This window comes from Thalassophryne amazonica, chromosome 2 (assembly GCF_902500255.1).
Source record: "Thalassophryne amazonica chromosome 2, fThaAma1.1, whole genome shotgun sequence".
In the NCBI taxonomy this organism is placed as follows: Eukaryota; Metazoa; Chordata; class Actinopteri; order Batrachoidiformes; family Batrachoididae; genus Thalassophryne; species Thalassophryne amazonica.
This window is the reverse complement of record NC_047104.1, coordinates 115,533,708-115,547,181: the sequence shown is the minus strand read 5'-3', so window position 1 is coordinate 115,547,181 and position 13,474 is coordinate 115,533,708. Positions and strand designations below refer to the sequence as shown.

The window sequence follows — 13,474 nt, the reverse complement described above, 5'->3', positions numbered from 1 at the left end:
CGTCCCAACTTCATTGGAATTGGGGTTGTATCAATATTATAAAAGATATGACTATGATTTCACACAAAGTGCAGCAACAGTGAAAATGAAACATTCTTAAACAAAACAGTAATAATACCACACTCATTTTGTACTCATCATACGCTTAGGATAAGGTGCCCTCCAAAAGTACTGGAACATTTGGTATTTCACACATATTATGTTAGAAAGATTAAAAAGAAAATAAGATTATAAAATCAAACCCTCACTGTGCCATGTGATAAAATCACTACTATGATTGGTCCAAGATGGCGCCCGCATTTGTTGCGCCACAGCAACCACTGCGGCGTACACTCTACTTTATAATGTCTATGTTCTTCTTCCATTGGTTTGCGCCTTTTTACGGCTTTTTACAACAATGGTTTGTCGCTTTTTCCTCACTGCGGAGATTTTTTGTGCCATTTCCGGTTTGTGCCTTCATCTACCATCACTTTGTTGCTTTTCACGGCTTTTTAAGACAACGGTTTGTGGCTTTTTCCCCGCTTTGGAGATTTTCTGTGCCATTTCCGGTTTGTGCCTTCGTCTACTGTCGGTTTGTGGCTTTTTATGGCTTTTTACGACAACGGTTTGTGGCTTTTTGATGACTGCAGAGATTTTTTGTGCCATTTCCGGTTTGTGGCTTCATCTACCACAGAGCGAGCCTCACGCCGCTGGCTCGTATAAACGGTTTTATATGATGAAATAATTGGAACATGGAATCAAATTTTGACAGAAATCTGTATACAAACAGAGGTTTTGCAGCCCTGAGTTATTGGTGAAAAGTCTGGGTTGTATATGGAGCTGAGAATGTGGGCTGTTATGGCACTGAGGCAAGACAAGGAGGCATTTGTTGGAGAACTTGGGTGCCTTTGCCTGTCAGCAATGGTCCATTAGCTGGATGAAGACTGACATGCAGACTTCCAATGACTTCCTGGACTCAGCCATCAGAAGTGTATCTATTTGTGGAGAAAGTGTGAAACATGTTGAAATACATCTTATCTTGGCAGTGAAATTCATGTTTCTGAGTCCTCTCTCTACTTTTAAGATCGAGAGTGTCATGCTTGGCCCTGGCTCAGGGTTTAGGTCTCGATTCTCTGTGTTATTTCCTCGGTGGTTTATCGGTTTTACTTTGTATTTGTTTATACCTTATCATGTTAGTCTCAGTTTGGTTCTGTTTATTGCTTTTCTTTGTTTATGTTTAGTCAGTGGTTTCATTCTTTATCTTATCATTCATCGTTTGTCAGTTATTCATTGCTTTATTCTGTAGTTGGTTATTGTATTTGTTCACTCATGGTCCTTTAAGTTACGTTAGTCTTAGTTTAGTTCTGTTATTCACATTTATTGTATTATGTTTAGTCACAGGTTTCTGTTATTATTTATCTTCAGTGTTGCTCATCAGATTATGTTCCATTCACCATTTACTGAATTCTTGTTTTTTCAGTTATCTTGTTTTATTTATTGCATAATTCTATAGTTACCGGGTTTGTTTATTTTCTGTTATACCAGTAGTTTGTTTTGTCATCATCATTGTTTGTGTTCTCTTTTATGTCTCAGCCAGTATCAGCTCTGTCCTAGTGTGGTATATTATTAGAGCTCTTGTTCTTTCCCCTCTTTTGACTAGTCACAGTATTTCTTAGTTCTGCCCTTTTTGTTTTGCCCATGCATTATTGTTTGTCTGGAACACGTCTCATTATTCAGCTAGTTTTTCTGTCACTTACTTGTCTCTTGCTTTGCACTGCTTTGTTTTGCCCTCCCGCACTCTCTTGCATTTCTTCCCTCTTGTTTGTTTCACATAACCACACCTCTTTCCAGAACCTTCCACACACCTGCTTCACATCACCTTGATTAGTTTGCTTTTTATTTAAGCCCTCACAGTTCCACAGCTCACTGCCTGATTGTTGACTCTGCTCACTTTCTTGCCTCTCATTCCTGTCCAGTTTGCTCTTGTGTGTTTTTTGACCTTGTTTGTGTACTCCGACCTCTGTCTTACCATTGCCCTGAACTCAGCCTGTTTTTGACTCTGCCTCTGTTTTGCCTGTTTAACTCCTCAATGCTGTTTGTATGAACTTTGCTCATTTCTGGACCATGACCAAGCCTGCACCATGTCCGATAATACCTCTGCCCGTACGTCTGACTACCTGTGTACTGAACCCCATGCCTGGTCACCAGATAAAGCCTTTTATCAATCTAAACCAACCATGCCTGTGAGTCTACATTGGTTTCCTCCCATTTCCTGTGTGAAGCCACCTGCAGTCCTGACAGAGAGACACTTGGGAAGTGCTTATGGAGTCTTGAGGTTGCTGCACAGAGGTGTTTGTCAATGCTGATACCTTTTGCAGGAGAATGACGAACCAAGTCTTAGGGTCCTGGTGTTTCCAATCTAACAGTAATGCTTTTGAGATCTAGAAGCTAACCAGTGACCAAAGGCAGTGATTGTATTATTTGGCTTTAGGTCTCTGAAATGATTTTGTTTTTAAGGAATGGCTACTTTGGAGTATGTATATGTGGCATAGCACTAGCAGTGTAAGGGAATGTCAGCTATGACATAACTAATGTGGTTTCTCTGGTATGCTCCAGTCCATAGGTGAGTCAGTGTTGAAGACCTTAGGGCCCTGTCATACCCTGACGATTTAGCCAGTGTATGCTCACAGTCCCGCTTCCACTGAGCAGTCCGGGTCGATACTGCATGGTATGGTACGGGTTGAAACAGTTAAGCCTGGCTTGGTTTGCGTTTCCACCACCAGCAGAACCCTTTTGTTTGGCAGGTGGAACACGTAAATACTGGCAACCACGTCATCAAGCAACAACAACAACTGCGTATGCAGAATGTATGAGACATACGCTGGCATACTTCGAAAATATTGTGCATGACCAACATTTTTCGACGTACTTACTGTATTACAACATACATCAGTGTGCTTCAAAGTGCTCTTAACTCACACAAAACCTATCCATAACTTATTAGATGTACACCAGGGTATGCCAGCATTTTGTATACATTTGACATACGGTGGCTAAATCATCAAGGTGTGACAGAGGTGTCAGCAACACGACAAGGCCAACAGAGCGCTCACATATCACTCTCCTGTGGAAGTTAGATTGTTACTTAGACAGGTGCGGACGGTCCAGTTGTTTTTTTTGGGTGGTTGCGATCTAGGGCAGTAGCGTAATGGATGAGGTGATACTTGACACCAATGCATATTCCCAGATCCAATCTTTAATGCAACAAATAAACTATCACATTTGATTTTATTGGGGTATCAAACATGAGGCATCCATGCATTTTCTATACTTGCTTATTCCAATTAAGGATCATGGTGGGGCTGGAGCCTATTCTAGCAGTCATCGGGTGAGGGTATACTGTGCACAGGTCGCCAGTCTATCACAGAGCCATAATTTTCTGTTGATCCATTTTAAAACAATTAAGAAAAATGACACTACACTAATGTAGCACTAAACAAACAAGCTTTTTAAATACTTTCAGATACCTAAACCCTTTGGTTGTTCTATAGATAGACAGTTGCAGTATGCACAAAGAAAAATGATATGCACACATATTCTCAAATGTGTTCTCAGATCTGGTGCAGCATGTTGCAAGATTTACATTCATGTTTTGCATTAAAATCAATTAATCTGTAAATCATGCCTGTACAGACAAAAACATGACAACATTTTTACTGAACAGACATGGGTTTTATCAGCATAATAGTTCTTCTCTGGAACAGGACATATGTAATGTTTTCTTTCTTTCTCTGTCTCTATGATTGGAGCATCAAATAGTTGACAATCACTGAATAATTGAAAACTGAATACTGCAATACCCAAAGGCTTGTCAAAATCCAGTGAGAAATTGCTTATGAGCTGCTGGATGAAAAATAAGACACAATACTAAATTTGGGCTATTCACTGTAATTCTGCAAACACCAAAACACAACTACAAAATGTACTGTCCTTTTCTACCTAATTCATTGTGGAGCATGCATGACATACATAGAAAGATTGTCATACAATTTGACAGAATGTTCTGTGCACAAAATATTAAAATGCATAATAGTGCCAAAATGATGTTGACAATTTTATGGGTGTTTTGTTGTTGTTATTAATGAAGCATATTACCATGTCCACTGTGGAAGCGTGTCCTGCGCTTCTCTTCTGACTTCATCCTGGCTTTGATGTAACCCTGACACCTGTGCAGGTGAAGCAGTTAGAATAATATTGTTTTAATATCACATCAAACACCATCAGTCATTCAACACATGTGACCTCCATTAGAGATCGAGACCTAGACAATTACAAAGTTTCAGTTCACCTAACCTGCATGTCTTTAAATGAGGAAGGAAACTGGAGCAAAACAAAATCAAAATCAAATCAATTTTATTTATATAGCGCCAAATCACAACAAACAGTTGCTCCAAGGCGCTTTATATTGTAAGGCAAAAGCCATACAATAATTACAGAAAAACCCCTACGGTCAGGAGCACACCCACACAAACACAGGGAGAACATACAAACTCCACACAAAAAAGCCACAGGTGGGAATCGAACCCATGACCTTCTTGCTGTGAGCCAACAATGCTAACCAGCAAGCCACCGTGCTGCATTTGAACTGAAATATGGCTGCTGTTGCATGCTACAGCTTGTGAAACTACAGCTCCAATTCCAGTGAAGTTGGGACGTTGTGTATAATAAAATGTAAATAAAAACAGAATACTTCAACCTATATTCAATTGAATACACCATAAAGACAAAGATATTTAATGTTCAAACTGATAAACTTTATTGTTTTTGTGCAAATATTTGCTCATTTTGAAATGGATGCCTGCAACATGTTTCAAAAAAGTTGGGACAGTGGTATGTTTACCACTGTGTTACATCACCTTTCCTTCTAACAACACTCAATAAGCATTTGGCAACTGAGGACAATGGTGTTCTGACGTATTTCTGAGCCCACGCAGTAAGATCATTTACACAATGATGTCGGTTTTTAATGCAGTGCTGCCTGAAGGATTGAAGGTCATGGGCATTCAATGTTGGTTTTGTTGTGTGGGCCACTGAAGAGGAGGTACTGCTGGCCCACCACCACCAGAGGGCGCCCTGTCTGGAGTGCGGGCTCCAGGCACCAGAGGGCGCTGCCGCCTCACAGGAGCAGCCGGGGTGACAGCTGTCACTTATCGCCTACAACAGCTGTCACCAATCATCCAATCAGCAGTGGTATATCAGCAGGACGACATCTCCACCTCTTTGCCGAGATATCGCTCTACCGAGGAGGTAACGTACTCAGCCGACTTTGTTGTCTTCCTGACAGGAATACCTGTTACTTTGTGTGTTGGATAGCAGATATTTTGTTTCCTTTTTTCTGACGAGAGGTGGAGGTGGTTTTCCACCATACGTGTTGCTGGGTGCAGACGCACCCACATCTAACTGTTTTTGTTCCTCGCCAGCAGTACCAGATCCGACAAGCGGAGGCAGTGGCCACCTGGGAGTTCAGGACTTGGCGGCTCCAGTATTCCTGGGGTTCGGTGGCGGAGGAAATCGTGTGGTTCTGGTTCTGCTTTGGACAGACGTCTCTTATCTTCGAGCCTGCCCACGCGACACATTTTTGTGAATTGACTTCATTGACTATTATTGTAATCTGCTGTGTCTGTTGTGCTTATTCACAACAGTAAAGTGTTGTTATTTGACTTCCTCCATTGTCCGTTCATTTGCGCCCCCTGTTGTGGGTCCGTGTCACTACACTTTCCCAACAGGATATCTCGGCCAGCGTCATGGACTCCGAGGGGCGTCACCCGGCTGTTGAACGACCAATGGGAGAGCAGGGAGCGCAGGCGTCTGCAGGACACGTGATTGGTGAGCTGCAGCCCATTCTCACCGCCTTTACGGCTCGGTTGGATCAAATGACTGAGCAAAACATCCTCCTGAACCGCAGGGTGGAGGCTCTCTCCGCACAGATGGCGGCGAGCGCTCAGGGCGCTGCTGCAGCTCGTCCTCCTGCCGACCCTGTGCAGGATATAAACGTTCCAGTGGTGGTTCAACAACCCCTCCCACCATCCCCTGAAGCATACATAAGCCCTCCTGAGCCGTACGGAGGTTGTGTGGAGACGTGCGCGGACTTTCTTATGCAGTGTTCGCTCGTCTTCGCACAACGTCCCGTCATGTACGCGTCAGACGCTAGTAAAATAGCTTATATGATTGCTCTGCTTCGGGGTAAAGCACGCGCCCGGGCTACGGCGCTCTGGGAACAGAACTCACGGTTGTTATCAGCATACACTGGGTTTGTGGGGGAGTTCAGAACAGTGTTTGGTCACCCTAACAGAGGAGAGACCGCTTCAACCGTGCTGCTGTCAATGAGACAGGGACGCGAGAGCGCAGCCGCTTATGCAGTCAACTTCCGCATCGCGGCTGCGAGGTCCGGCTGGAATAACGTTGCGCTCCACGCCGCCTTCATAAACGGACTGTCATTGGTTCTGAAGGAGCAGCTGGTAGCTAAGGAGGAACCACGGGATTTAGATGGGCTTATCGATCTCGTTATACGGTTAGACAATTGGTTGGAGGAACGCCGTCGGGAGCGAGGCGAAGGACGTGACCGGATACGCGCCGCCCCTCTCCCTTCCGGGTTCGAAAAGGGGCCGCCCTCCCCACGCTCCACAGCCGCAGCGCTTTGTGGGGCAACAGCTCCCCCTGCTGACGTTGTTAGGGAAATGCACAGGGCCAAAATGGGGAGGCTGATCCGTGGAGAGTGTTTTCTCTGCAGCTCAACTGAGCACACACAGAGAAACTGCCCCAAACGGCCAAAACGACAACACTCGCCCTTAGAGACTGGGCTAAGGGGGGGTCAAAACATTCAAGTGAGACACACACAAATTGCCACACGACTCCCAGTCACAATCCTGAGCGGGGATTTAACCCTTCAAGCCCGAGCACTGGTGGACACGGGGTCAGAAGGGAATCTGCTAGACAGCAGATGGGCAAGGGAGGTAGGGCTCCCTCTGGTGGCGCTTCCTTCGCCGTTGCAGGTGCGGGCACTAGCTGGCACCCTCCTCCCTTTACTCACACACAAGACACAACCAGTAACTCTGGTGGTGTCTGGAAACCACCGGGAGGAGATTGAGTTTTTTGTAACTCCTTCTACCTCCCGCGTGATTTTGGGCATCCCATGGATGTTGAAGCACAATCCCCGGATTGATTGGCCATCTGGGGTGGTGGTTCAGTGGAGCGAAACCTGCCATTGGGGGTGTTTAGGATCCTCGGTTCCTCCCGGTTCACAGGCTAAGGAGGAGGTCAAAGTCCCTCCCAATCTGACGGCAGTGCCGGTTGAGTACCACGATCTTGCTGACGTCTTCAGTAAGGATCTGGCACTCACCCTTCCCCCGCACCGTCCGTACGATTGTGCCATTGATTTGGTTCCAGGCGCTGAGTTCCCGTCCAGTAGGCTGTACAACCTCTCACGACCTGCGCGCGAATCAATGGAGACCTACATGCGGGACTCATTAGCTGCCGGGCTGATCCGGAACTCCACCTCCCCGATGGGGGCAGGTTTCTTTTTTGTGGGCAAGAAAGATGGCGGACTTCGTCCATGTATTGATTACAGGGGGCTGAATGAGATTACGGTTCGCAACCGATACCCGTTGCCATTGTTAGATTCCGTGTTCACCCCCCTGCATGGAGCCAAAATCTTTACTAAGCTGGATCTTAGAAATGCGTATCACCTGGTTCGGATCCGGAAGGGAGACGAATGGAAGACGGCATTTAACACCCCATTAGGTCACTTTGAGTACCTGGTCATGCCGTTCGGCCTCACCAGTGCCCCCGCGACGTTCCAAGCCTTGGTTAACGACGTCTTGCGGGACTTCCTGCACCGATTCGTCTTCGTATATCTGGACGATATTCTCATCTTTTCTCCGGATCCTGAGACCCATGTCCAGCATGTACGTCAGGTCCTGCAGCGGTTGTTAGAGAACCGACTGTTTGTGAAGGGCGAGAAGTGCGAGTTTCACCGCACGTCTTTGTCCTTCCTGGGGTTTATCATCTCCTCTAACTCCGTCGCCCCTGATCCGGCCAAGGTTGCGGCGGTGAGAGATTGGCCCCAACCAACAAGCCATAGGAAGCTGCAACAGTTCCTCGGCTTCGCTAATTTCTATACGAGGTTCATTAAGGGCTACAGTCAGGTAGTTAGCCCCCTGACAGCCCTGACCTCTCCAAAAGTCCCCTTCACCTGGTCGGATCGGTGCGAAGCCGCGTTCAAGGAGTTGAAATGACGGTTCTCTACTGCGCCAGTTTTGGTGCAGCCCGACCCTAGCCGCCAGTTCATGGTTGAGGTGGACGCCTCTGACTCAGGGATAGGAGCCATGCTGTCCCAGAGCGGAGAGACCGATAAGGTACTTCACCCGTGTGCCTACTTTTCACGCAGGTTGACCCCGGCTGAACGGAACTATGACGTCGGCAATCGAGAACTCCTTGCGGTGAAAGAGGCTCTTGAAGAGTGGAGACATCTGTTGGAGGGAACGTCCGTGCCATTCACGGTTTTCACTGACCACCGGAATCTGGAGTATATCAGGACCGCCAAGCGGCTGAACCCCAGGCAAGCCCGCTGGTCACTGTTCTTCGGCCGTTTTGACTTCCGGATCACCTACCGCCCCGGGACCAAAAACCAGAGATCGGATGCCTTGTCCCGGGTGCATGAAGACGAAGTCAAAACGGAGTTGTCGGATCCACCGGAACCTATCATCCCGGAGTCCGCTATCGTGGCCATCCTCACCTGGGACATAGAGAAAACCGTCCGGGAGGCCCTGGCACGGAGCCCGGATCCCGGAACTGGGCCGAAGAACAAACTTTACGTCTCACCAGAGGCCAGGGCTGCAGTCCTGGACTTCTGTCACGGCTCCAAGTTCTCCTGTCATCCAGGGGTGTGTAGGACCGTGGCAGTTGTCCGGCAGCGCTTCTGGTGGGCGTCCCTGGAGGCCGACGTCCGGGATTATATCCAGGCCTGCACCACCTGCGCCAGGGGCAAGGCTGACCACCGCAGGGCATCGGGACTGCTCCAGCCGCTGCCTGTGCCTCATCGCCCCTGGTCCCACATCGGCCTGGATTTTGTCACGGGCCTCCCGCCATCCCAGGGCAACACCACCATCCTCACGATAGTGGACCGATTCTCCAAGGCGGCCCACTTCGTGGCCCTCCCAAAGCTCCCGACTGCCCAGGAGACAGCGGACCTCCTGGTCCACCACGTCGTCCGGCTGCATGGGATTCCAACAGACATCATCTCCGATCGCGGTCCCCAGTTCTCCTCGCAAGTCTGGAGGAGCTTCTGCCGGGAACTGGGGGCCACGGTGAGTCTCTCGTCCGGTTATCATCCTCAGACCAACAGGCAAGCAGAACGGGTGAAACAGGAGGTGGAACAGGCCCTGCGTTGCGTGACGGCCGCGCACCCGGCGGCCTGGAGTACCCATTTGGCCTGGATCGAGTATGCCCATAACAGCCAGGTGTCTTCAGCCACCGGCCTCTCCCCTTTTGAGGTGTGTCTGGGGTATCAGCCCTCGTTGTTTCCGGTGGTTGAGGGAGAGGTCGGTGTGCCCTCGGTCCAGGCCCACCTGCGGAAGTGCCATCGGGTGTGGCGCGCCGCCCGTTCTGCTTTGCTAAAGGCCCAGACGAGGGCCAAAGCCCATGCAGACCGTCGGCGGACCCAGGCCCCTGCGTATCGGCCAGGGCAGGAGGTGTGGTTGTCCACAAAGGACATTCCCCTAAGAGTGGACTCCCCCAAACTACAGGACCGTTACATTGGCCCCTTCAAAATCCTTAAGGTCATCAGTCCAGCCGCAGTAAGGCTTCAGCTTCCGGCCTCACTGCGGATCCATCCTGTTTTCCATGTGTCCCGGATAAAGCCGCATCACACCTCACCCCTCTGTCCTCCGGGTCCGGCGCCGCCTCCTGCCCGGATCATCGATGGCGAGCCGGCTTGGACTGTGCGCCGGCTCTTGGATGTCCGTAGGATGGGCCGGGGCTTCCAGTATTTGGTGGACTGGGAGGGCTACGGACCCAAAGAATGCTCCTGGGTGAAGAGGAGCTTCATCCTGGACCTGGCCCTCCTGGCCGATTTCTACCGCCGCCACCCGGACAAGCCTGGTCGGGCGCCAGGAGGCGCCCGTTGAGGGGGGGGGGGTCCTGTTGTGTGGGCCGCTGAAGAGGAGGTACTGCTGGCCCACCACCACCAGAGGGCGCCCTGTCTGGAGTGCGGGCTCCAGGCACCAGAGGGCGCTGCCGCCTCACAGGAGCAGCCGGGGTGACAGCTGTCACTTATCGCCTACAACAGCTGTCACCAATCATCCAATCAGCAGTGGTATATCAGCAGGACGACATCTCCACCTCTTTGCCGAGATATCGCTCTACCGAGGAGGTAACGTACTCATCCGACTTTGTTGTCTTCCTGACAGGAATACCTGTTACTTTGTGTGTTGGATAGCAGATATTTTGTTTCCTTTTTTCCGACGAGAGGTGGAGGTGGTTTTCCACCATACGTGTTGCTGGGTGCAGACGCACCTACATCTAACTGTTTTTGTTCCTCGCCAGCAGTACCAGATCCGACAAGCGGAGGCAGTGGCCACCTGGGAGTTCGGGACTTGGCGGCTCCAGTATTCCCGCTGTTCGGTGGCGGAGGAAATCGTGTGGTTCCGGTTCTGCTTTGGACAGACGTCTCTTATCTTCGAGCCTGCCCACGCAACACATTTTTGTGAATTGACTTCATTGACTATTATTGTAATCTGCTGTGTTTGTTGTGCTTATTCACAACAGTAAAGTGTTGTTATTTGACTTCCTCCATTGTCCGTTCATTTGCGCCCCCTGTTGTGGGTCCGTGTCACTACACTTTCCCAACAGGTTTTCAGCCTTTGTGGTGTATTCAATTGAATATAGGTTGAAGAGGATTTGCAAATCATTGTATTCTGTTTTTATTTACATTTTACAGAACGTCCCAACTTCATTGGAATTGGGGTTGTACCATAATCTATGTGTGGGCTTGGTCTATGTGACACGCCCATTGCAACATCCAATGCTCAGTGTGACACATACACACAGTCTGTGTTCTAGTTCAGGGGCTACATACTTCTAAGGCTGTGTACTGTGAAGATCTGGCCTTATGAGACTGCTGAGGCTGAACCAAACATTTTGAAACAAAATGGTCTAGCCCACAGAGCATTTTCCTACACCTACCCATTGTCACCTGGCAACCTTAACAGGTGCACACAACAAACTAGTGTAGTGGGTGTAACCCATTGTTCAATAATCCTTTTTCATTTTTTATTTATATTTTATGTACAAACGGAACTTATTTCCAACTGTACATATGGACTGAAATAGTCCTTTTCTTGTTGCTGTTTTTTTTTTTTTTTTGAGTAGAGTGGGGCGGGGTGGCTGCTGCTGCTGCTGCAAAAAAAATGTCATTTACTATTCACACACAACAACACAGACAGTGGCAGAAGAGATCAAATGCAAGGCACTTTTCACTCATGGTCACAACACAACTCTTCGCCAAACTAATTACACTACTTGAACTATCAAAACACAACAAATATATAACACTAACAACACTGCTAAACTAATATGTACTACAACAATAGTTAAAAAAACCCTGAACCCTGAACTCCCATAATGCATTTCAGCAGTGATTGACACTGTGCCTGCTTAAAGACAGCGTATACATGTAAGACACTTAAGTATGGAGTTAAATTTGTCTCATTAATACCTGCAAATGCACAGAGGGTGATCTACCTTGATTTGCACGCATTTTGCGATCCACAAACACAAATTTCCAATTTGTAACTTCTGTGTTGGTTTTTACAAATAAATGTGCATTTGTAAATATGTCTTTTTTTTTTCATTTCTAAAAAAATGCATTTGCAAAACTGAAAATTCTGTTAGAGAAGTCACACGCATTCATCGCTTTGCTCACTTAAGCAATATTGAGACATTCTGAGCGCAAAACACATTTGAGATTCACAAAATATGTTGGTCGCTATTCACACTCCGATCCAGTAGATGGCAGTGATCTATGCATTTTGATGGTGGGGGAGTGGGTGGAGAGGTGGAGGCAAAGAGGTTATATATGAGAACTAGAGAACACACTTGCCCTGAACCCTGTGCCGGCAAGGAGGCGTGATTACCATTTTAATTCCTGGCAAGTTAGTGATTTGCGTGCATAGAAGTTCCCAGAAACAGGTGGAATATGCCAGAAAGCTGCACATGTTGGCAAAGCCACAAACGGAGGAACAAGGGAGACAATATTTCCTTCCATAAGTAAGTGGTTTTGGTTATTCTTGTCACTTTGTCCGTGATAATTGGATGACAAACAGCTGTATGTTTCCTGCCGTACCTGTGTCGCCCGATGACACAGACCATTAACTCTTCACTTATGTCTAGTTGATATTTTCCACTACTAGACCAATGTCTAGCTAAAATACTTGTCATTAGGGATTAAAATTGTTCAACAAGACCCTAAAATAATGAGATTATAATGACCCGCGCTGTGCCGCTCACAGTCACACCCACACCCACAGACAGAGATGTGTACGCACACCACTGACTTCATGAATGAAACTCGGTCAATAAATGATAATTGTGTGTATAATTGTGTGTATATATATATATATATATATATATATATATATATATATATATATATATATATATATATATATATATATATATATATATATATAAAACTGAAAGATACATCCTGAGATGCACTGGGACACATCTTCAGTGATGTTCCGGAGCTCATCGGACATTTCGGGTCTTTCAACATCATACGCCCTCCCTCCGGCGACCCAGCCAGGGATGATCAGACCCTGGCTTGTGTCCCAGTAGCATTTGCCCACAGATCGCTCCTCCTGATCCAAAGCCATCTGGAGGCTCTCTCTGCTGTCTCCATGGTGGACTTGATGGCTTTCCGTTTTGCAGCCCCTGTGATGCCAAGCAGTGAGTACACCTTGCATAGTGAGCGGCCAGCAAAACCCCTACACCCCACTTCAATGGGCTCGCAGCGTGCTTTCCAGCCTCTTCTTTGGCATTGCTCGACCAACTCCTGGTACTTTGATCGCTTACGCTCATTTGCCTCCTCTATGCGATCCTCCCAGGGAACTGTCAGCTCAATCAATAGCACCTGCCTTGAGGAAACTGACAAGAGCACGATGTCTGGCCTCAAAGCAGTTATTGCGACATAGTCTGGGAATTTGAGCTGTTTGTCCAAATCCACTCATAGATCCCAGTCAACAGCTGAGGTGAGGAGGCTGGCTACAGGTTTGGGGTGTGACTGTGGCTGCTCTCCAGCCCTGATGAAGGTGATGTTCCTTTTGCCCAGTTGTTGCTTGGTGCTGTAGTTTTTATGCACTGCTTTAGAGAGAGTCTCTGCAATAGACTTCAGCACCTGGCCGTGCCGCCATTGGTATCGGCCCTCTCCCAAGTCTAT

At 47.6% G+C, this 13,474-nt stretch overlaps 1 protein-coding gene across 1 annotated transcript in view; it reads right to left on the bottom strand.

Moving 5' to 3' along the window:
• Positions 1-13,474, bottom strand: part of LOC117529603 (ephrin type-A receptor 6-like) — a 384,313-nt gene that overhangs the window by 45,833 nt on the left and 325,006 nt on the right. The window contains exon 12 of the mRNA XM_034192438.1: positions 4,135-4,205. Coding sequence (XP_034048329.1) covers positions 4,135-4,205 — 71 coding nt within the window. The remainder of the gene's footprint in view (positions 1-4,134; positions 4,206-13,474) is intronic.